At 36.1% G+C, this 26,158-nt stretch overlaps 1 protein-coding gene across 6 annotated transcripts in view; it reads right to left on the bottom strand.

Moving 5' to 3' along the window:
• VPS13B (vacuolar protein sorting 13 homolog B) overlaps positions 1–26,158 on the bottom strand; it is a 391,004-nt gene that overhangs the window by 220,225 nt on the left and 144,621 nt on the right. For all 6 annotated transcript variants that reach the window (XM_015856029.2, XM_015856025.2, XM_015856028.2 and 3 more), the window contains exon 20: positions 1,968–2,077. In XM_015856029.2, the coding sequence (XP_015711515.1) occupies positions 1,968–2,077 (110 nt within the window). The remainder of the gene's footprint in view (positions 1–1,967; positions 2,078–26,158) is intronic.

The following is a 26,158-nucleotide window of genomic DNA, read 5'->3' as shown; positions in this document are numbered from 1 at the left end:
ACACTGACACTGGAAGGCAGGGAACTGAGAGAAAGGCTGTGTGGTATTCAGCTGCTTACCAGGTTAAATCACAACATACATTAAATAAATTTCCAAATCCTAACTTCCTTACTTAAACACTAAACTCAGTTTTCTTGTGCTACATGATACGTATTGTTCCTAAATAAAGAAAATTCCATATTAGAACATGAAAATAGAACATATCCACTAACAAGACAAAAAGAGAACTTTACTGCAGTCTTAAGCAATGACTTAGAAAAATTTAATTCTAGCATAGAAATATCAAGAATATTTTCACCAATTACAGAATCACATCATTGTACCGATTAACTTTCCTTTTAGATAGCTTCTCTTCCCTTCTGGAGTTTACCCTTAGCCAGAGATTAAAAAGTATATATATTTATTATTAATCATATTTTTCAGACGTCATTTAAGAGCATATCAGGATATGTGACCTATTGCAATAGCTATTACAAAGCTGAAGACAAGGTGCAAACAAGTCGGTTGAATAAGAAACTAACAACAATAAATAAAAAGGGGCAGTCCCCACTGGGCTGAATTTGCCCCACACATCATTTTTCCATTGCTCGGTTCCAGTTGAATAAAGAACAGTTAGGCCAATGACAACTACATTTCTTCATGGTTTTGTTACATTATTCTTAGAGAAAAAATGGCATGGCTTCTTTTCAAAGGAAATTTCTTCATGACTACCACAGACATCATCGTTTCTGATTTACATAGGCAGTCTGTTATTACATTAGTATTGGAACTAGTATCACATTCTGATCACTTGACAGAAAAAGGCAACTGAAAGTGAATACATCAATTAACAGCAGGTTGTATAAATTAATGGCAATGTAGGACTTTTATATGAATGAACGATTGGAAAGATAAGCTCAATTAAATTTTGAAAAGACTAATAACAGTACTGCAAAAATGCATTAATGGTCTAAAAAGTATAACAGAAGACATCTCCCTGCTCCAGTTATGATGTGAGAATGAAGAAAAATTCAACACAGTTAAAAACACTGTAAAGTTATAATAATGATAAAATAGTAAGCAATTCACACACCAAGCATTTTCAGATGCTGTTGGTGCTGAATGAGTTTAATGGGACTCGAATATTTGACAATTACTACATTAACAAGGTCACTAACATAAAAGGAAAAGAAATGTTTGCAGACCACGTTAATCCTCCCACTTCAAATCTTTTTTATGTGCTCAGTGTGTATATATACATAAATACACACACACCATGAGATCAGTATCAAAAGATTCTTATATTGGTCACTTAACAGTTGGTGATTTATAACTGAGACAAAACACAGAACATTAAGCTACAGAGTCCATTCAGTCGAACAACTATAAACAATTCAGTGCTCAACATTAACGTGACAAACAACAGAAAAGAAGAAGAAAAAAAAACAAAACAAAAGGAAGTTTGAAACCTGGCAAAAACATTCCATGTTCTTTCTGGATGTGAAGTCCATGGCTTGGAAGTTACAGTTGAGTATGCCTCAAAGAAAATGCTGTGCTACACATACACACAGCCTTACCCACCTGCATCTCCTCCAAGGACGTTGAATACAAATAAGTATCTTGACATTATGTATAGAATCCATTACAGCATTCACTTATATTAAGTTATGAACTGCATGGTTCGTCCCCTACCAAATTGATTTTTAATTAGAGTACTGATTGTTTAAAAACAGTGTAACTATTTGATAACCCAACCTGAGTGACTAAAATCTGAAAAAATGCCCTCTTTTAATTTAAAAATGTAAATAGAAATGTTATGAAATGAAAACTTCAGTATGCAAAATATGACATTATAAATAAATCAAAATCAGACCAAAGCATTATGTACCGCAAACTGAAATGACAAAAAAATGCACAGAACTAAAACGCCCTACTGGTATAAAATGCAACAGAAAGTATTTTCTTATTCCTTTTCCAAGAATACATACCTGTTGAATATGTCTACTAGCACGTTTCTGAGGTTGGTAGGTAAGCCAAGTATACAGCACTGGATCAACGTTAATAGCTAATCCTTGTATGCTGGACAAAAGTACTGCGCCTATATGCACAGAAAATAAAGAAGAATAGTTACTGTCAATTTCTATTCATTTTTCTTGCACACAGATCTTTGATGCAGATTTTGGTTTGGATTATATTTAAATGTATTTCTCTTATAATTCTTATTAAGTGTAACAATCGCCACCTAAATTTCATTATCCTATTGAAAATTAAAAACATGCCAGCACTGTCAGTCTTACAGACACACACACATACACAAAAGACACAGAGAACTGCATTTTGATTTTGCTTCTTGCATCTTTTTGCCAAGAAAAATGGTTGCTTTCACAAAACTGTGCATGTAACTAAATATACACAACACCTTTCCTCAGATTCTAAGCCAAAAACAACATAATACAAGAAACGAGTCAAATGATCCTTGACACAAAAGTACATAATGTGTGACTCCCTGCACCTCCAATAAAGAGAAGCCTGGCTCATTCTTTTTCATCTTTTTTAACAAAGCCAGCATCCCACTCAAGACTCACAATGTAAATGTGGTTCAAAATACTCTTTAGCAAACTTTTTAAGAAAAAGAAAAGGCAAATTTTTCAACTCTGCTTATGTTGTACTCTGTGCTTTTCTTAAACTTTACAGTTGAAGAACTACAAGATAAGGCTACTGAATTGTCTTTTAGAAAATAAATTTATAAAGTTTTCATACACAGGTGAAGAAAAACCTACATGGGAAACAGAGAAACTCAAAACAGAAGAAAAGCTGTTCCCATTATCTAGAAATCTTAACATCCTTCAAAAACCAGGCACTCCAAAACCCTATTTATGGGTCTCAATTTCTTTTCTACCTGCATTAAAAATCTGACCATGAATTTCGTGAGGCTACTGTTTAAGTAGTGCAGATCAATTGTTAGTCAATGTAGTTTTTTACAGCATGGAGTTGCAAGATTCAGAAGCAAATGGATTAACATAAAACAAAGTTATTATATTAGAAAAGTACTGCAAACATACATATATATAAGCAGCTGCCCATTCGTGCAATTTTTTCAATTTTATAATAAGTAAATGAAATAAGGAAATAAATAATGAAATACATTCAAGAAAGAAATCCTGGTTACTGGGAGGTCCAGCATCAAGTTCTAGGGAATTATGGTAGCTTTATAACTCAAAGAATCATGACTTATTTCCTAAAGAAATAACTAGTACTATATTTACTCTATAGTATACAAGTGCTGCAATCTGAATTCAATAATAAATTTAAATTAATTTGAAAAGTACATAACAAAATTCAATATACTTTGCAAAAAAACTTAAGAAATCACATGCCTGAAACAACATAATACATCTCAGAACTGTGAAAACAAAATCAAAGGAGTTCTGCATTTATTATATATAACAATTTAAAAAGCCGTTGAATTCCAAGTAGCAGAAATACCATCGGTACAGGGCCATGCAAATAAAGGCTGATGATTACAATGGGAAAAAGGCAGTCAAGAAATACACAAAGATAAATCATCGGCCCAGCACAGGCATGGAGTTGGAACACACACTGTGAGGAACTCCTATACATAGACTTGTCTTTGTGATCTGATGGTTTTAAATGTCAGTAATAAACCTTAGAAATAAATCTGCAACTTAAGGCAAAGCTGATGTGGAGCATACAGTAAAAGGATAATGTGCAAGTAAGTAAGAACAGCGGTGAATGTGTCTTGCAGCAGGATCTGGAGGAAACTAACAACTGGAAGCAGAAGGTAATGGAAGATTGATAAAGTAGACGCTACAATCGTTCGCTGTTACAATATAGTTCAATGCCAAAAAGAGAGAATTCCGCATCTTTAAGAGATAATGCCCTTTGTCAGCAATGCGTAATGAAAGGTTTAATGCATTAGCGATACAAGTGGGAATCAGAGACCTCCCAATGAGAGAAGAATAAAATCAGCCTACAGGCAAAATCAACAAAGATCTCATATTTACAACAGACCTTGAAAAGAAAATAACTGTTAGTGTAGCACATGCTGCTAGTTACACAATTTAGTTTTGTGTTTACTGCAAAAAAATCAGCTAAGAGTAAGATGTTCAAAACAATTAAGCTGTGCTTTGAACTGAAACTACCTTTAAACTTCAGTGAAGTCACTATCACAACCCAATAAAGCCTTAAAGTAAGGTAGAGCAGAGAGCAAGATAGTTTATTTTTCCAGTTGTCTTCTGACATTGATAGCTTATGTCTGAGGGGGAAAAAGAAAACAAAACAGTCTCACATACAAGTAGCCAGATAAGAAATTGCACTGGCTTTCAACTGGAATGACAGAGGCCTCCTACCCACTTCCATCACTCTGAATTACTGAAATTTACTTCTCTATTTGCTACTCAGCTGCTATATTCGCTGGGCAACATAATCACCTACATAAAGCCGTTTTTTGTGTAAGAGCTCTCTTCAAAATAACTAACTAAATAATAAAAGCAAATACTCTCTTGCCCCTTGCCATCCCAAGACACTTAAACTTGAGCTCTCATGCTAAGAAACAAGAAGCACCCCAGCTTTCAGGGCAGACCTCTGTGGGAGAGCCAAGCCATCAGCTGCCAGCAGGCCCCTGTCTTAAGAAAAAAATTAATTTGTTATTTCTCTCTGTCAAGATGCAACACTCCATTTTCCTGGATTTCATTAAGACTGCAGTGAACTTTCTTTTCTTCCCTCCCATTTTTCTCCTCTTAATTTAATTTACATTTCAGGGGAAAAAAAACCCACACACACACACAAAAAAACAGACCTTAGATCCATACTGTACTGGGTTTCATTTTCAGATCCCAGCTCTTGCCCATGTTCTCTCTTACATCTCTCCAGAAAATGATTTAAAAATAAGATCAAACCCAACACCGTGTAATCTTTAAAAGTTTGAGAAGAATTTCCTCAAAGCTGTGGCATTACATGCAAAGTGCAGTTAGGCAAATAATTTCTTTCCTCCCCAATATTCAGTGTATCTGGAGGCAAAAATCAGGGAGGCAGCAGGCTGGAGCAGGAGGCCTTACTGATGAGCTTCCGTGAGGACACCAGCTGTGATAGCAGTACTCAGTCCCCTGAAAGTCTGGGGGCCAAGGAGGTTAATTGTAGGGCCTTCTGCTGCCAGGCAGGCTCTGTCACCTGCTCTTCCTGTCCTACATCAGGGAAGAGAGGGGCAGTTGGTCAGAGGTTCTAAGCTCCCTTCTTCACAAGGAGAAACTGAAGCATATAGGAAGTGGGACACAGAGTGTGGCACGCTTCTTGTGAAGCACGTGGGGCAGAGAGGGACACATGGGGGATGTGAATCTGTGGTCGAGGAGCTGAGTGCTGGTGCTGAGGGATGCTCAGCAATGATGGAAGAATGGAAAAGGGCTTCAAAAATCACAGAGCCAGAATAGAAAAGTGACAGCAGCAGGATGGTGCTTTGGGATTAAAAAGGAGGTGGCAATGCCTGGAGAAAACAGCTGCTGGTTTCGAGGTGTAGAACCTCATGAAAGAGTAAACCATGCCTTACTGAGTCACTCTCACCATTCTGGTGAAAAAAAATTTACTAGGAATAGTAAAGGACCACCCTGGCAAAAGTCTTTGTAAGTTCCGCTCTGTGTGTACAGTGTCCAAACACATCTATACACTATGAAGAGTAAAAACTTCCAGTAAAACATTTCAGATATTCCCCTATAAAATGAACCTAAAATCTTAGCAGGAAACTAAAGTTTAAGTTAATGCACAATTTATATTGGGGATGGATCACAAATATGAACAAAGGGAATGATGTACAATAAAAACTAATTCTGACAAGTTTTGTTTATTTTTGGTAACTAAGTAACTAAAGAAAACATTACACCATCTTGCTACATAAACTACACCATGAATTATTTTAGCATGGAGCTCGTCACTCCTGTGTCTCAGGACATGTGAACGATAAGCAAGTGCTGATACAGGTTAAATTAGCAGAATGACATAGTAAATAATCTCATAACTATATGTTTCAAATATAAGTGTTTTCAAGGGCATTTTTGCTAAAGCACACTGTAAAAACAGAGTTATGTGTCACACAGAAATGAAGAGGTTTCTTAATAAAACTATATAGGTAATTAGCTCTCATTGCCAGCTGAAACAGAACAGATGAACTGTAAACCACTAAATGTGGAAATATCTAACTCTTTTTAATTTCTGCCTGGAAGTCAACTAAGGGAAAAAGAGCACACTTCACTACTCTGCTCACTGCCAGAATGGCTCACTTATCCACATTCCAAACGGGCTTTACTAATTAGCTATCCCATGGCACCACAGTCATTTTCAGTTACATCCCAGTCTGAAGAATGAGAGCTGAACAGGGAGTTATAGATTGCAGTTACACAGTGTAGAAAAGTAACACGCATGCTGTGTCAGCTCTGTAGAATCTGTGACCAGCCAATGTAATCGTCTTGCAAAAGCTAATCTAATATTAGGTAGTAGATGGAGAACTGTGTTTCATTTTGACTTGATGACTCAGGCAAAGAAAACATACATCAAAGTTCATTATTTTGGAAAACTCTTTTACATCAGCTACAGAAACTTGACAATTTTCTGTTTGTTCAAGGTTGACTTGAGTGATTATAAACTGTCTTTTATTAAAACATTATCGAAACTTCATTTCAGAGAAAAAGATCTCCCAGTCAACTTCACTTTCACAGAGTTTCATGGTCACCAAATACTTAAAATAACCTGAGGATCATTTAACTTAGTTGCCTACACGAACATTGGAATATTTCATTAAAAAAGCAGTTTTAACACCTTCCCATGAACAAAGCATTTTGCTCTGTAATGTAAATCAGTTTCTTCACAGAACAGCAATGCTCTGTTCAAACATGTACATGCCACAATATATTAATACTAGGTATTTTTTTTTAAATAATAGCTTTTGATCCCGGGAAACATTTAATGAGATCATACTTCTACCACTACCTTGTAACCCTGCTAACTATGGTTTATAGTTGAAAAGCTCTAAGTGCTGAAACAAGAAGTCAGCATTGTTACCTTTACTTAAAAAACAGAAAGTAAGGCATAGAGGCAAACTTATTAAATTACACAGCAGAACAGCAGGACACTGGGATAGAATTCAGATGTTAAAGCTGTGGGCCACAGCTAAGTATTTACTGAAACTAGTAACAAAAATAGAAAAATAAATAAGCTGGGGTTCTGACCTTGTTAAAAATAGGTCTAAATCATGTGGGCCTAATTTCAACTGACTGTTCTGATAAGCCATTATAAGGGTTAAAGAAATTAAATATCCCATCATTCTCTGAAAGCACCCAAATACATACAAAAGCTAAATTATGTAATTAGAACATATGGAATTATAACCAAAACATAGCGCAATAAGGCAAAACACAAAATGGCTCAATACACTGGTTAACATGAAGCACTATATGTCAAGCATCATTCTTCTGAGGAACAAGCAGCCACATTTATGTAAATCAATCTGGAGTGACACATACCAAGAGAAGCTATGGGGATCCTCCCTCAGGTAGTTCATACAATCCATCCTTTGACATTAAGAATGAAAATGAGTTCACTGAGTATTTAGTCTTTCTTATATATATATATTACAACGTGCTGAGATGCAAGTTTTCACAAAAATGCCGTATGATGTGCATTTAGCATGGTTGCTGTAGGTTTCTGAAGAAGAGCATCTTGAAAGGCTACTTGTTTTCCAGTATTCACTGGAGCAAAACTTTAATTTCCTTTAGAGAATATGATGATGTGGGTTAAGGGATGCAGCTTAACTGGCAATAACGAGCCGGAAAAACGGGAAATGTGTAGGCAGCTCTAGTATACAGAAATGTGAGCTTTATTTGGGTGACTGCTGAATTGCCTCCATTCCACTTCAAAAATATATTATCAGTGAGTGAATAAAATGATGCCAACAGCATGAAAGCAATTTGTGCCATTCTTAAGAAAAGGGGGAGAAATATGATGGTCCTACTTACATTTTCCTACAGATACAAAGTGTTTAATCCAAGGCTCTTAATGTAATTACTCTACCTGCTATGGACAAGAGAAGAACTTCAATAGTGGATAAATTTTTTAAGAGAAGAGAAACAGTGATAAGAAATTATGGTAATTTTCTCTCCAGAAGAAGGCAGAGTCCTGCCGGGATCTGCACTGCCCAAGACATTGTGGGAGATGAAGTTGGTCAAACAGATCTGAGTGACCCAGAGCAATAAGCAGCAGGGCTGGCTGCAGAACTCCTGAAGCCATCTGACCTTATTCTACACAGGTAAAATATTTTTCCTACTCATATCACTGCAATATAACTTTACACGCAAAGCAATGACTGAGCTGATTGCTCTGATGCAGAAAACAAGATCTCCGTTATTAAAATAGATCTAGAAAAGCGTTAGCAGCAGTAGGGAATGAAAAGGCAATAAAAAAGAATATCATCTATACCACTGCATAAATCCATTGTGTACACAGATATTAAAAACACTGCATGCAGCTCTGGTCAGTTGAAAGGTCACTAGGTTAGTTTTAAGCATTCAAACCTGGAAACTTCTGTTTCACAATACCATTCATTCAGTATTTATGCTCCCTAATTCACACTACGCTCCATGCCAAAAGCATTATGCATCGTCCAAATCCCAGCACAGAGAGCAAAGAAATAAAAATGCATACACACATATGTCTTGAACTTCACTTACTGGTTAAGTAATTTTCTTTTCTTCATTTCTAAATGATTACTGTAAAGCAAATGGGTTTTGAGCTACTCAAGGTCCAAGCCACCTGGATGTGGACCTCAGAGCCTTAGGCAAACTACAACTGCAAAAGCTCTTTTCCAAATGCAGTAATATTTACAGATTTTTATGGTTGCACTGTTCTTGGGAAGTACAAATACAAATCTATATGTAAAACCAGTAGCTATTCACGTGCTGTGAAGTTATGGATATTATTTAATGAAGACACCAAAGTCTCCAAATATGTAGAAGCTGTTGCCTTAACAATCCTGCAGCAGTTAGATTAAAAAGACAAAAAATACACACTCCAAATTCTATACAGAAACTGCTGCAGCTGAAGGGACAAAGGGCCATAGAGAGCTAAGCCACAGAGAAAGCATATGTCAGTGGACAAAGACTTCTTGCAAGAGAGCAAGGAAAATAATATTTTGACAGAGTGATTGCTGAATAATTTACTGAGAGCTGCCCACGCAAGAGCTTCATCCAAAAAAACTCTATCCACATGAGTGATCTCAACCCTTTTTGAGGAAATGATGGCTATCAAGGAAACTTCTTGGAACGGGAATGCTCAAACAGGCAATTTTATTATATGAACATTTTCTTCCTCATGGAATGACAGGATTGCAAGAACCGTGAGAACCGAATGTCTCTGCACCAGCCATTTAGTGGACTGATACTGAAGATATAGAATTCTGACAGAAACAGGACTCATCTTCTAGGTCTAAAAGGCATCTTGATTGCTCCAGGTGGAAGCTTGAATAACAGCAAGTTGAGGACTGTAGCTGACTTGGATAAACAGTCTCTTTTGTGATTTGTACTGCTGTGAACAAGGTTGCTTTCAATAGGCTTTCAGCCTTGACTATCCCTGCCTGATCTACTGTTGATGAGATGAGTTACTGCAAGGCTGATTGAACCTCCAGGTTAAGAGTTTACTGGAGAAGTTGGCAGCAGAAGTCCCAAAAAGATCTTAAATCTAGATCTGCTTCCAAACCTGCAGAACACCAGAAAAGTGAGAGACAACTTCCTCTTTGTCATAACGAAGAGATCTATGTAATAGTAATGTCCCATCACACTGTATATACTGGGACATGGCTTAGTGATGGGACTGGTTGGCCTCTGTGACCTTTAAGGTCTTTTCCAAATGAAATGATAATGTAATTCTACGATATTCAGTCCAAAAACTGAGCCAGGAAGATGAAGTTAGATAGATCAATATTTAATTCTGCTTAGAAAATTAGAAAATGGCCAAGGTTTGCTCCAAGACTCTGAGATCATGGGAAACAGAAGAGTGTTGCTGGAACACTTTATTCCACATGTGTCTCAGCAGGGTAGAGAGGACCACATGTCAACATCTCTCTTAATGTAGAAGATACTATCAGTCACGAGCCAAACATTATTTCTAACTAAGCTAACAGAATGCTTAACAAGCTCTCTCAACTTTTCTATTAAAAAAAACCAAACCATCAAGAATTTAGTCCCTACTATCTGAGAAGTTCACAAACCTCAAATTGTATGATCTGTAGGTTACTCAACTGTGCATCACAATATATGTAAGCAGACTGATAGCAGGATTGCTTTCTCCCTTTCCTTATGACTGGATTGGAAGAGTGCTTCCATACCATTCCTTTCACAAGACTCTACAGGAAGACCTTGGACTACTGATATAGTTAAAATGAACAATGCCTCAACATATTCGTAAGTGATTTTCAATACATTCTTCACTCTGTTACTTCTTATAATACAGGTCTCAAAATGACACTAGCAAATATTTGAGAACTGCCAGGAAGTTTCTTAATACATTTCAGCTTCTGTATTTACAAACACCTCAGCATCATCTGCCAAAACGCTCTTTTGCATTTTCTTGCAGCAGCATTCCTCAGTGAATTGCAACAGGATTCTTCCCCTATGGCAACAGGGCATCAAGGGAACTATTTCATTCCTTTTTTAGCAGTTGAACATTTGTAGCACTGTGACCATGGATACCAATTGGTCTTGCATTTGAAGTTGTAAAACCGAAATCTTTTTAGCAGTAGATGCTTCGCGTACCTTTTCTTAAAAGTAATTTGAATACTGTAAAGCTGGGATAACTTTTTCCCTTTAAAAATTATAGCTCCTCAGAAGCGACAGAGAACATGCAGAGGAGTTTGTATACTTTCTTAGGTGCACAGTTGAATGAATAAACCCCAAAACTCCAAGCTACACGAATAAGAAAATAAATTTAGGAAGGCATATAAGCTTTACAGTAGAAATTACATGAAAATATATACTTTTCTATAAAAGATCTGTTAAGTAGAGAATGAACAGAAAACTACAGATATTCTTAACAGAAAATTCTACTTAATACACACATTTTTATATCACTCAAGAAGCTTTAGTGCTCTGCACTATGATACAAGACTGCAAGTAGTATATAAATGTAGTGCCAAACAATGACCCAGAATAAAAATAGCCACAGTGCATAACAGTATCACAGCTGCGACACCACAAGGTACTTAAAATGACAGGAGTAGCTTTATCACAGACTTTTTGTCTTCTCTCTCCAATGTGCATTTGATACATAAAGGGTTCAATACATGTTTGCTTTAAAATAAATAAATAAATAAATAAATAATATTATCTTTTTAGTGTTTGCGTATTGAATAAGGAAAAAAATATATATCAGATTTTATACTTTCAGATACTACAAATATAAAATGGGCATGTTTTCTTATGTGGATACAATCCCGATCATTTTGATAGCTGTTTAGGCAATAATCTTAAAAGGGGCTTGTATTTGTGAGTGATACTACATGCAGGCTTTATTAAAAAAAAACTTTTAACTGAATTTGTGGTCAGTTTACTTACAAAGGGAATATTACATTTTAAATGCAAACTTAATTCAAATTAATTTGATGTTATAATTAACTGCAACTTTGAATGAAATTACACAAGCCCATCAAAGATAACTGGATTTTGAGATTTTCAGTACCATTTTGATAGATATTCATGTCAAATATAAAGCTAAAAAGTATTCCTTAACCTATGAAATGTACAAGTAAGAGGGAGGGAGAAGAGAGAAGTGAAGGTAGCAGTCCTCCAATCTCCACTTACACTGGTTGTACCAAGACACAAACAGGCATGGAGTTCAAGTGACATTTCATATGCTGAAACATCTCTGCTCACAGCTACAAGAGGTGAACTGTCTTCAGAAAGCTGAGAAGGAGCTATAGTTTCAATAGATTCCAGAAAGAAGAATAAAAATTGTCCACATTATACAGTGGAGGAATTCTTCAAGAGAAACAGCATATTTCTAACCAGAAAACGTCTGTGCTGCATAGAGGAAAAAAGTCCTGTTGCAGTACATTGTGATATGGTCTAATATTCCAATTTACACATCAGCACATTGAATGCACAGGTTGTAAGCTGGATTCTTTACCAGCAGTTTTGCGTGTTATTGCCCTTTCATCTAGGATGCCAGTAAACTCGGAATCAACAGCGGTCTTTGTATATTCTTTCATAAAAAAACACAAAACCTATAAACAAACAATGACTGCATTCATAATGGACAGATTCAGTTGTGTAAAGCTGCATTTTTACTGATTTCAGTCTCATCCCCTTCCGGAAGAGCTTTATATACACTAGGTACAAAGAGTAACTGATTTGACCTGTTCTCTAATTACATGTTAGCTTCCTAACCCAGCACTTACAATGCTAGAAATGAGCAATAATACCGACCCTGTAGGCAACGGTGATGGTCTCTGTGTATGTTACAGCTTAGATGAAACAATAATCTTAGATAAGCAAGGGAAAGCCAATCACTGAGGTGGAGAAATTAACACTTAAATGCCTGAAAAAGATCCAAAACAAAGCACCAACTTAAAGAATGAGACTGTTGATCACACCGCCTTCATTACTGATGGCAATTACAAATATTTAAAACATATTTTTAAAGTGAGATAATCTTTAAAAGTTCCCAGATAAATTTAACAAAAGTGCGGAATAATTGAAACAACTTCTCATTAATATTATCAATGCTATCATGACCATCAAATAATGGACAAATAATACAGCATTATATAGTAAACAATAAGGTTCTATAAAAACAACAAAAAAAAAAACAGCCTTCAGAGTATCTTTAGATATATTCAGATCGCAAAATTGTTTTACTATAAAAGTTGTTTCATTCTTCTGCCTAAAATACAAAGCTGTGGGTTTCAAATGCAGCAGGTAGAAAATGTAATTGTTGGCATTTTCAGGTCAGAAATGTGGAAATTTATGTCCAATTAAGGTCAGTTGTTAAACTAAAGGGTCTACTAAACTAAATCAAATGATTCAAAACAGCCAGACATGATGCATCCAAAAATCTGAAACACTCCACACAGTAAATCCCTTTTCTTGTAGACAGATGCATGCGCTCTTGAATGGCACTGAGACTGATGATTATTATCTTCTCACTAACAGTAATCTATCCAGGAGAACATCAGGGGCAACTTGCAAAACCTCATAATTAATATAGTCTAAATAACTGTTCTAAATTCCAGGAAATCTTCAGTATGGTGATTAATAAGCTTAATTTATATTAAAGCGCAATTATATTACTATGTAATCACACGCATTTTTGTAAATGGGACATTGATCTTTTTTGGTTGGTTGTTCTTTTTGGTTTGCTTTTTTAACTTCTTTCATCGCTGCTGAATATTTTTAAGGCAAGGTAAAAATGAATCAATTGCACCTACTTCGTTTATTAAATAGCAAATATTGCTTAGATCGGCCAGGATTTTAAATCACTTCCTAGCTAAAACAACAGGAGGAATTTTACCTTCATCTTTCGGCTTGAGAGGCTGTTTATCTTCGTTAAAAAATATCAACAATATTATCTAGACAGCTATTATTTACACTGACAAAAAAAACCACAAGAACTTCTGCAGTTCATGGACTGCAAAATCACAGGTAAGCTCAACAATTAAACTCCATCTCTCAACCCGTAATGCAGAAAGCTGCTGTCATGCATTTGGACCACATTGGGAGTGTTTAAATACACTGCATTGAAAAACTGATTTTTAAGTGAAACCAGCTTTCACGTTTTTACAGTGTCTTCTGAGACAAATGTTACAAATAAACAGAAACGTGTAACCTTTAGTATTATTTTGGCATTAAGCTGAACACTGCAGCCTTATGATTTTACAAACCTCATTAAGTTTTTTAGCAGAGAAGTGTTAAGTAAATTGTATAAAACATCTGCAAGAGCTCTATTAGAACGCTGAGTTTATTTACAAAGCAAATATTCTTGCAGATGGCTAACAATATATCACGATGTCTGCAGAATACTAAGTTTTCTGGGCAGATCTTTAGGGGATGTGCTCCACAAGAGCGCTGTGTGTTCTTGCGTCATATTTTACAGATCAGCAAAAAACTGTACGTGCTACAAACCACTTGGATGAGGTTCGCTTGCACTGTTAGTGCTCACTTCAGACTGCTAAAATTACAGTAATGAAAAGAAAAGGAAACCCAATCACGTAAAAATGCTATAAAAATCTGACTGGAATGTAAGCACTAAAATGTCTAAAGGAATGTTTATTTCTAACCCTCCTTTCGATGCTCAATGGAATTTAAAATTTTCTGCTGGACAGCCCATGTTGTGGGTCCTACAGTGTAACCATAGCACTGAGTGGACAAGTTGTTTGCTTTCTAATCCAGATAGCTCAGAGCTGCATTTTACACACTGGGACTGGAGAACTTCCAGTTTAGAAACCAGGAGTGAACATAACAGTAAGGGTGCTGTGTAATTTTGGTACCCCTATGAGGAAAAAGCTGAAGGATTTCTCCTCATCTTCCTTTTCTTGATATTAAGGACAAGGATTCTGACTAGATGCTTCTAACTCAGCTCGTTAACCCCATAGCCCTTTATTATGACTATAACGCTCTGTGTAGAAAATGCATCTGGAATACAGTGCAGATGTTATGAAGCTGTTTTTAGCTTTATGTTTTATGATACTAAGGAGAAATTAGGCTTTTGTGTGAGGTTTCTTTTCTTGTTTGCTTTTTTGTTTGTTTGATTTGTTTTTTTTACTGATAAGAGCATTCCAAAGCTGCTTAAGAAGTGATGGATGGCTGTATAGCACTTTCAAGCACACAGTTATCACTCTAACAAAACTCCACCCGGATCACAGACCGAGTCATTTTAAAGCTTCACTGAATCACAAACTTAAGGCAAAAGTGGTTCATACGTATTGTTAGCAAAAGCATCACACATGCTGTGCTTCAGGTTCCCTCTGCCTACCAACACCATTAATTTTACATGGAATAAGTTTAATCAGCTTTGTTACTGCACCTCCATAGCTGATTTCTCCTTTTATGCAAATTTATGCCAAGTCCAAAGTGGACTAAAATCATATATTTCCTCTTCAAATACTCATCTTTGTTTAGATATCACTGCACAAGAGTGACAAACTATATGCTAAAACAGTATTTGGTTGAAAAATGTGACATTTCATAATAACTGTTTACTTAGCTGTTTTCAGCCCAAGGCAAAATCACATGAATAGCAAATGTGACTACTTTGGAAATTAATTCTGGAAAATAACTTCCCATCAAATCAGCGTGGTTGTGTCTGTGGTGTGCCTCAGTGAAAGAAACAGCACAGCTAACAAGAGCAGTCTGCTATCATTACAGCCATGCAAAAATATTATTGATTAGAATCTGCTGTAAATTATTGTACCCTTATAAGAAAAATCCTGACAGACTTTTTTTTTTATAAAAATGGCAAAGCAAGAAACTCTCAGAAGAAGACCAGACAGAAACCTAAATAAATATTATATATATGCAACTTTCCCCAGCATAATCCTATGTTAAATTTTAACAAAACTCACAGCCACTATGAAAAAGATAGTTCAAATTTGCAATAATTCTAATCATGACTGGAAGAAATTCCATGATACCTGCACTCCAATCATAGTAGAACAGTAAAAATGAGAAGAAAACGTGAAAGACTATTTAAACATAACTGAAACACAGTGGTGGCCAATATGACAAAAGATACTTCAAAAATATGAAGTAAACCTTACTTAAACTTTGACTGTGACATATCTGTCCTAGCTTGCATGTTCACAGAATACATTCAGATCACACGTTCTTTAGATAAACCATGTGATAACTCTCCTCTCAGTAGTATGGTATCAAGACAGAAACATCACTTGTCTTAAACATACATTTTGTATACTGCTAATATGTAGCACTATATATAAAATACAGTAATAAAATACCCATCCTAGTGTATAGTAATTGTGCTTAAAAAATGAGGGGGGGGGGGGAAGGATTATTGGGCATGAAAAATGTGCGTTTTTAACATCAAAGAATTTATTGCATACTTCTTTATTAGACATGACTTTTTCACTAAAGTGGAATAAAGCAAATTAATGAACAGATCATCTGTGGATATAAACTGAATTTTTGTGGTTGTGCTCATATCTTCTATTTGCCAGCTGTAGTTGTCAAGTGAAATAGTTAAGGACACTGAAAATACACGAGGTTTTAAAAATCAAAACTGATGTAAAAAATTTTATAATAATATTTCAGAGCATAAGGAGAATATTATGGGGGTAGTCTAAGCAATATCTGTAATTAAAATAAACCTTTCATTAATTAAAAAAACATCACAAATTCAGTCTTTCTATTCTAACTACAAACATCATGGCGCTCACTCTTGAGCACAGTATGTCAAATAATAAGCTCAAATATAACATAAACCATTATTACATAAATGTTTATTTTCCTGCAACTACTGTCATAATCAGAGGCAACCTACAGGTCAGAATATATTTTAAGTATTTCCTATCAGTATAAAATGTTTATAATTCTTCTTGAAGCTGAAGACTTAAGTAAACAGGTCTTCTGTGAAGAATTTCTCACATTATTCTTTTACTATGAAGTATATGTAAACTTTACAATAGTATTTAGGGAATGCAACTTTCACACTGTCCAATGGAAGCACTAGGTTGCAGATCATTGCATATGCACACAAGAGCATATCTCCATTAATTATGAGGAAACCATGGATCCTTAATATCAGCCCATAAATCACACCACAGATGCCTGACCTCATGAGTCAGGCTTCCACAGAACAACAGAGTGGTTGGACAGGGGAAGAAGCGTAACTTCCACCATCCTCTTTCCAGATCTCTTATTGGATCAAGAACAACAACAAAATAAATACAATCAGAGAATAAGTTCTGACAAAATAAAACTACTAAGTCATTGACAATCTCCCAGTAATAGAACTGGTGCTACAGAAGAATCAGTTAACTTGGAGCAAGTGGATCACAGTTTTTCCTTGTCAGAAGGATGAGGCACTAGACAAGCGATGTGCCTCCCATCTCCTCTTCACCAGCTGTTCCTTCATTACATCAGCTAATTTTTCTCTGAAGTTATTTTACTGCTATGTCCTGTGCAACTGGCTTTTGTGTCCGCCAAATAAAATGGCACAGAAGAGCAGCAGATTCAACACCACTCAACATTACTTTAATTCTTATTGGGCTATTCATTCGGTTTACAATTAAGCACCCTTCTAAGAGAAATTATTTCCCAAAATGCTGTAACCCCTTCCAATGCATACAGTATCTCAACTCTTAATAGCTAAGTAGAGAAATGAATATTACCTTGCAGATCTACAGTTTCAATTGCCCTTGCTCAAAAACTTGTTTGAATCCTGTTCACAGCATAAAAAAAGCATTTATTACTAGATACACAGTTTTCTGACCTGAGCCACTTAGCTGCACAGATTGCTAAGAAGGAAAACTGCAAAGCATTGCAACACTTTTGTGGCTAACAGATAATCACACAAATAAGGGTGCATTTGAAATTTCTCTTTTGCTTCTTTTTTTGGTCTTCATGAAGCTCTTTTTGTTTTTAATTTCATTCCTGAGATAAATCAGAAAGATATACATGAGTTATTAAAAAGACAGCTTACTAATGTTTAGAAAGATATACTGTAGATACAAGAGTTATTGCTGTAAGATTCAACATGCCTTCCCCTACAGACAATTAAGCAAACACCTCCAAAATAAGTTCACATTTTAGAGGCAAGATAATGTGTTTTAATTGAAAAATGGGTTTTATCAAATTAAACATCAGATGAGCACAAAATAAAAGTACTCAACAGAACTAGAGAATGAAAGGTTACCTCGGTATCACAGAGAAGAAAAAAAAATATTGTTGCATGCAGGAAATATATATATATATATCTGTTTGGTAGAATTGTGACAGTATCAAAACACAGGAGAAACTAAAAAAGACGCTGACAGTAAAAAAAAGGTTTCTTAAACATTTTCATCCTGTCCGAATTATTGACTGCATTTAATAGGCACATATCACTGTCCTTCTAGACAGAAGAAAAAAAATAATAAAGTTGCAAAACGTAGCATATATCAGCGTGTTTTAAACAAACTGGAGTTAAGCAACCATATAGTGTAAGTATAACACTGACTTTGTACTTGTAAACATCCTTTCCACACAGAGCCCTTTGGGACGCTCAAAGAATTTACTGAATGAGCTACTTGGAATAAGTAAAGAACACTCAGCTTGGCCTGTAAGAACGTTCAACTTGGCCTGTAACACTTTAACTGATTTTTAGAAAGTTTTAACTGTTCCCCTAGTTGCCTGGAAATGGCCATTTAAAAAATGCTGCTGTGGCAATAGTAAATCTTTATTAATTCCTCATTTTGGGATTTTCCTCCATGGAGCCTGTTAAAAATAACCTTTCAATCCAACCAGCTCAAGACTTAAAATTAAGTACTACACAGTGCACCACACAAAAAAGTACTGGGAAAAAAGAAAAAGTTTGTTTTGCTGTTTATAAACTAATTCACAGAAGCCTGTTAACTCTGGCAGAAGGGTCAGCTGAAGCGACTGCTGCTCAGTCTCCATGGGAAGACGGGGCTCTTCAGTCCCAGCTAAAAGAAGTCCCCTTAAGAAGCCATATGCACCAGTTTTAGGACAATTCAAAAGATGTTAGAGACAACCTGTCAAGTTTTATTTAAAAACCTTGAATTATTTTTTTTTCTTGCTTCTGACTACACGCGTGCAACATTAATTTACAATTAAAGTTTTTAAGTCACTGAATCTCTATTTGGTAGTCAGGTGCTTTTCAGAAAAACAACTGTTGGTCTACAGGTGCATGGGCAAAATACTGCTAAATTACTAGCATTTTACTTCAAATGCATGTTTCCAGTTATCTGTTAGAGAACATCAGTGCCCACCTTACCATACATTTATTTTGATTACCAAGCAAATAAAAGCAAGTTGAAATCTAAGAGCTCAGATTTGACAAAAATACTGATTTTTGTAACAACTGCGTACACAAAATGCCTTCCCTACAGGCATGGTATGTTCTGAATATATCCATATGGGGGCAGTAATGTTAAAGAAAATAATAGCCAACAGCCATCACCTTGATTAGTTCATAGACCCTGTTCTTATATTCCAAGTTCTCAATACAATACTCAAAAGGAATTTAAAGTACAGTGAAGTGGGAAGGCTACTGCTTGTCAGAACTGTACTGAGAGTGCTACCACAGAATAAGCACTTGTCATCACTCAGAGCCCAGATCTACTTCTCAGTGTATTTAATTGTCCCTATGAAGAATTTGTTATTATTTTTGCATTGTACTTAATAAATCTACAGCAGTACTCACAATGCAGCCTCTGTACTAGCACAGGAAAGGCTGATGCAAAGCAGCAGATGGGAAGAAACTTGTTTGTCCGTAGTGCCCTCTGAAGTAACAAGGTGCTGAAACACAGCCGTTATGGATTGTCACCAGAATAACACCTCCTCAATAAGAAGGATTTTATCTCAATTTACATGATTCTATCAGGTCTTCTGCTTTTTCTCCCCTAACCCCCACCCTTCATGGAGTAGCTGAAATCCTGGTGGGACTGTCTCCATCTGGGCATTCAGAGCTGCTGCTTCTCCCTTCAGCTGAAGCAGCCCTGCACCAACAGATCTATCAGATTCATTAAAGAATTTTATTTTCAACCTTTGTACTGCATCTCTCACACACACTTTCTCAAATTAGCTGCAAAACCACCATCACATCCTCAGCTGCATCTCTGTGGAAAAACCGCAGTTCTTTCAAAACCTTCCCCCAAAACCAGATCAAGTCACCACGTGCCATCCGCTGACTTCCTGAATGGAGTGGTTATCTACAGTGAAGAAGTCATTTCTTAGTAGGTGAAAGGCTGGAGGAACACAGCAACCAGCATTACAATTTATCAGAAGAGGCAGACCTGGGTTACGTGCTATGGAAGCATAAATGTTAGCAATGTTACACAGAAAATCCCCCAACAAAAATCAAAGCCAGGAAGCATGCAGAACAGTGATCATTAACCTGATCCCTTCACTAACATTTACTATTGCATGCCCCAAAACTGCCTTCCAAGTTTCCTAAAATGACAGTTTTCTGGGGTTGTTTTTATTTATTTTTTTGGCAAAAGGGCTGGGGTCAGGGAGTGGCTGTGGTAAAACAGACCCTCCAAAATCCAGTCTTCATAAAATGCAGCAGTCTGAAAACCCATTAGCTTAGTATAAACCACAAACTACTGCAATGCAATAAGCAAAAGATTTTAAAGCACTTTTGTGCTTAAGATTCAGTTATAACTACTTAATTTATGAAGGAAAACATCATTCCAAGTAGAGCATAACTCCTGAGCACTATTGTAGCTGTGCACTTTGGAGATGGAAATAATCTAACAAGGTTATCTTCTAAAATGATAGTAAGCTAAGCACACTCTAAATTCCATCAATTAAGGTGGGAAAAGATCTTGGGTCTGTTCAGGATGAAACACATCACTATATTTAAAAGTTAAATGATGTAGGTTTTGGGATATTTGAACATGTAAAGGGAACTGCACTTGCAAACAGTACTGAAAAACAGAGTTGGAAGCCTCCTTCCTTCCACCTGCATATAAACATTTTGGGATGAAAAAACAGGAACTGCCATTATCCTTTCATGAAGGTAACCCTGTTTCTCCCTCACTCTGCATTTCCCAGCTCATCTCTTCACCTCATAATGTCCTTCAGCTCCTGCTGCTCATTGGGCTGGCATTCATAACATTCATAATAATCATTCAACCGTTCATTCAATTATTCACAGGTTTTTCTTTGTTTATTCTCACAGAATTACAGAACAGAAGGAAACAGGAAAGTAACTGGAAATCAGACTACTTTGAACTGTGGAAGAAGTCAAACTTCATGAATGATACTTTAAACAAAATCATAGTTACCCGTAAATACTTGTTTCACCTCAGGACTCAAAATCCGAAACACTTCTTAAGTCCCGCTAGGCTGGGAAATATGCAGACACGTTCTACAAAGCAATATAGTAGTTGATACAAATCTGGAACAATTTCACAAAACCTTTTGATGTCAACAAGATGTGCTGAACTCCCAGACACTTTGAAAGAAGGAAAAAATACTCAGCTACACAGGCTGATGTTTAAGACTCAGATTCAAAAAACTCTTAATAAGGTCTCCAAAATGACATGAGGTGGCCACAATTTATTTATCATGTGTAATTCAACCCCTATGTAAAGTGAATTAATATTTGATGAGAATAGCTTGCATTTATTGACTTCTATTTTTTGCTAACAAGCTATCAGAACAAGGAAATGAATAGTGAAATTCCAATTGCTTCACGTACTACACAAATAACTATGACAAGCAAATGTTATTCAAAGACTGTGATGTATAACAGTTATGGGAGTAAGAACAAATGAAAATGGATCATAGGATGGGAAAAGACTTTGAACACAGTTTTAAATTAATGGGAACCATCTAGTCTTTTTGAAGATGCAACAGCCTGATGTCACTTCTGAAGTAACTCATGGATCTCAAAGCCTGACTTGCAATTTTCAAAGAAGCAGTGGCGAGCTCTGTTACTTCTGAGGTAAGCAGGGAATGCATTATGACTAAACTTAGAAGAGAATGACAAGTTTGAAGTAGATTTCCGGGGCAAGGGAAGGAAAGCCTTATTATCTGTGTCTGATCATTAGCTCACAAACAGACACTTTCCTATACAAAGGGCAGAAAAGGGTCAAAGCCACAGAGCATGTCTAGCGATTATGTTGATAGCTATCATGCCAGCCGACAGCTGGGGGAATTGTGGGGTGCATTACACATGAAGTTGACTTTATGGCTGCAAAGATATCAGCTTTCTTCATAATTTGGAACTAACAGGGAGTTTCCTCTTAAGACAGATGGATTTTCTCTGGCCATTTGAGAAGGATCTTGGTTGTTAATGCTAAGAACCTGTACAAAGAGTGAGAATGCTAACAACTGTCTTTATTGCACTTCTGACCAGAATACCCACAGAGATCTACACCAGGAGAGCTACTGTATCAGATAGAAGTCTTTCCCAAGACATTTGTTTGTCCTGTTCAATCAGGATTTCCCAGATAAACATTTTGGATTTGACGCTAGCAGATTCTAACTTTGTTCATGAAAGGGTGTGCTGAAAGACTGGAGTTTGGAAAAACAAACATGAAACATACCTGGTGCACAAGCTCAGAGTGAATGACAGAAATCTTGCTATATGTTAATCATGGTGCATTTATAGTTACAGTGTTCCTGCTAGAAACTCACAAGGGCACTAAACATGCTCACCTTCAGATCTCTAAATCAATACAGGATAGCGTTCTCCCTGAGTAATATAACAACGTTGCAACAGGTTCCAGTTCTGTGAGTTCTATCAGTTTGTTATTAACTGCTGATTTAAAAAATAAAAATAATAAGATTTTGGCATATGTGCTTTTTAAGACCTTGACTCCAGTTCCCTAATCAGAAGGATCCAAAAACAGAGCATCCAGTTTTACCTACTGGGTTGAAAAGTTTGCTGTTACCTAAAAACATATTCACAGTTTAAAAATTACTGTTAAGTGTACTGCAGTAAAAAAAAAAAAAAATAAAAAAAAAAAAATCCTGAAAACCAGCAGCTGAAAGTCGGGCTTTTGTAAAATCTACTGCCCCAAACTGAGTGGAATGTGGAGTAATTTTTTTTTCCTCTGATCTTTGTCAGACATTCCCATTTATTCCAGAAGACATGAAGGCTTTTCACTCTCTCAGAGGGATAGGATCAAAATATCAGGTATCCTTAATTTCAGTTAATTATCCAATGAGATCATATAAGCATTTAAGCCAACCTATGACTTCTCTGACACCAACTGTGGGATGTAACCAACCTGTGTACTCCTAACCGCAGCACCTGCAAAATTTAAGGAGTAATTAATGCATCACTCCTTACACTGGCAGCTAACAACAGCAGCAGCCCAACAACAAAATATGGGTCTAGATACTAACTGACCTGCCTGTTCAGTTACAATGAGATGTCCATTAAAGTTAGGGACAGCAAGAGGAACGAATGTGTAAACATTCATAATCTCTCTTTACACACGCGCACACATAGGAGTACCTCGTAAAATGTTTTGTTTTTCCTAATAAATATGGTATTATTAGAAACCATTTCCTACTCATTCCCCCTTCTATCAATGTAAAATCCACCTGATTTTTATTACACAGCTCAGCAGTTACATACATTTTAAAAAACATGAAAATATTTCTCTTGCATCAATCGATTACCAATTCAGATTGTATCACCTTTGTCTGTAGTAAAGACAAACGTAAAGACATTTCTCTACAGGATGATGGAAGGATGAAATCCATGATTCTTGCAAAATAGCTGTGTACCATGTCACTTACATATTTCAAGCTTGATTTTCTTTCTAGGCATCTCAGATCACATTTCTGCAATCAGAGTTGCTACTACTAACTTAAATCTCAAGCAGCTGAAAGACATTTTTCCATCCTCTTCAAATACCATGTATGAACTAGAAGCTTTCCCCTTTTACAAAAAGGGAGGTTGGAAAGGAGCAAGGGGGTCATTAAACATTGTATATACGTGCACCTGCACTCTCCACATTCAGACACTTGCTTCTTAGTGTCAGGGTTTCATTTCATTTACTGATCTTGGATTCAGCATTACAAACCACATCTTTAGCCATAAGCCTGGAAGACATGCTATGGTTACATGTACCGGGCCCATTAGAACTCAACAGAAAAACACAGACATCCAAAGTAAGGCCAGAAGTTAAATCAGTACTTGAAAACAACTCAGAAGAATCTCAGAAACATTCCTTCTCTCTTTGCTGACCTCCCCTCACTCCACTGACAGCAAGGCTGATGAGGTGACCTAAAGTGTCTTTACTATCTCCTATGCTGAGAGGCTCACAGACGTACAGTTTTTGAGGATGAATTTCAACACAGATGGGAAAGTGCAATGCAAGACATTCCAAGTGCAAAAGACAGTGAAAGAAAAGTAAAGAAATGAGTGAAAACAAAAATACTTGAGATTCTGGAAACTTTTACCACTTCAAAGTAAACTTACTCTCTTGTCATTTGAGCATCTCATCAGCAACCAACAAAACTCACTTTCACCTTATGTTTCTTCCATACTACAAAAAAGCAAACTTCATATAAACAATATTATTGTTTTAGGAAATATTCACTGTTAGCAATCTCATGAAACACTTACTGACTGAAAGACATGTATGAGTTTACAAATACATGTTAATAATTACTGAGATTTCTATCACAGTAAATTAACATTCAGAACAATAAAATACAGCCAGGGATCTATTCCACAAAATTATAGATAGCCAGGGAGAAATCCGTTTACAGGTTTTAGTAGTGCTTTCAACCAAAACTATTATAATTAAGAATCTGTCATCATTGCTACTTAAGATGAAGCGCTGCGGGTTTATACTTTCAGTCATAAAAATCAAAGCTATTTTCCAGGAAGTAAGTTGTGTTCAGCATTTCTATTCTATTCCAATAAAAACTGCGGTCAGCAGAAGGAGCCTATTGCAATGCTGTAATCAGCTTTTGTATCTCTTTTTGTAATCGGGAGCATATAAACAATCATGCTAGTATTGTTATTTCCTGGTATGGCAGGAACTTTAATTGTATACAGCAGGGAATGCTACTCAGTAGTTGGAAAGCTATGGAAAATGTCTCACTTGTGACAAAAGCACACTCACGTGACAGTAATTTAAAGCACTAATCATCCTCATGCTATCACTACAGCTACCAGTTACGCAACACTGCAAAAGAAAGTCTATTTACTTTCTCCTTAGCAGACCGCACAAATAGAGGAAACCAATAAATAGGCAGCAAAGGAAAAGAAAAATGGGTTCAGAAGGTGTTAACAGTGGAATTTGCTGTCACCAAAGAGTTGCTCTTCAGACAAATCTATAAATTAGCAGCATAATCCAGTGAGACTACAGAGACAGCTTCAATGTCCAAATGCCTGCTCTTTATCAGGCGAAGACAGATCTGGGTCTTTGACATTTTAATGAAGTAGAGTTACTACTGATTTGGGTTATCAAACGAATAAGCCAGAAAGAAGGAGCCAACCAACAATGAGCTGATCTTTTTAGTATCCGTCACTTACTATTAAGAGATAAAGGCTTTAAAGAATCCAACTATTTCTACTTGAATTATGAGATTGTGATAAGAAAGTACTCTTTATCTTAAAAGACATTTAGGCTCCTTCCAATAAATACAAGATAAAAAAAGAACCTACAAATTGGTACCTTAGGTCTATGGTATAACTCAAATTTCATCAAATCTGAAGTACCTTAGAAGTGTCCCTGAGTTCTGACAATCTAAAACAAAGAATTTTTACAGTTCAGTTTCTCGTATCCTTCCTTTTGCAGCGTGTGAAAAAATAGTAAAGGAAAGAAACAAAATAAATTTTATGGGCTCTCAGCTTCCACAAAAAGGATAAAATGTAGTTAACTGAGCAATTTTAATCCACATTCTAAGATTAAGTACTTATGGTAGAATTATAACTTTGCTCCTATAATATAATGTGATTAAGTATCAAACGATCTCCTGAAATTCATGTTCCCAAATAAAACTCCGAACCAGACCTCTGTAAATAACTCAGACACTTCTTTAAACATCAGTCAGTACAAAAAAACATTTGTCACAACCATTCTAACTCTCAAAGCCTAAGGAATCAGATGATTGATTTCATGTGCTTGCTTTCTGCATTTAAGAAGTAATACAATTTTTGCACATTTCTTGCTAGTTCCCAGCTTCTCTTTTTAAGATTTCCTGATGCGTTTATTTTCATTTTAAAAGGTATGCAATGCTCACGAGGTAAAAATATTGCAATTACTGAGCTGAAAGGAGCAGAAGGAGACAGCACAGTAGAAAGGTAGAAGAAAAATACTGGAAAAATGCCTTTTATGAGTGTTTTGTTTTGGTTTTTTTTGCATTACATGCAGTCTAATCTGGCTTTTGTTGGGCTAGCTTTCCAGCCCCCACTATCATTAGGAGACTTCCTATGTTCTCTTCTGGCCCCAAATCTTACTAAGTTCATAACC

The sequence above is a fragment of the Coturnix japonica genome, chromosome 2, assembly GCF_001577835.2.
Source record: "Coturnix japonica isolate 7356 chromosome 2, Coturnix japonica 2.1, whole genome shotgun sequence".
Lineage (NCBI taxonomy): Eukaryota > Metazoa > Chordata > Aves > Galliformes > Phasianidae > Coturnix > Coturnix japonica.
The sequence above is the reverse complement of the archived record's forward strand: the minus strand, read 5'-3'. Positions and strand labels throughout refer to the sequence as shown.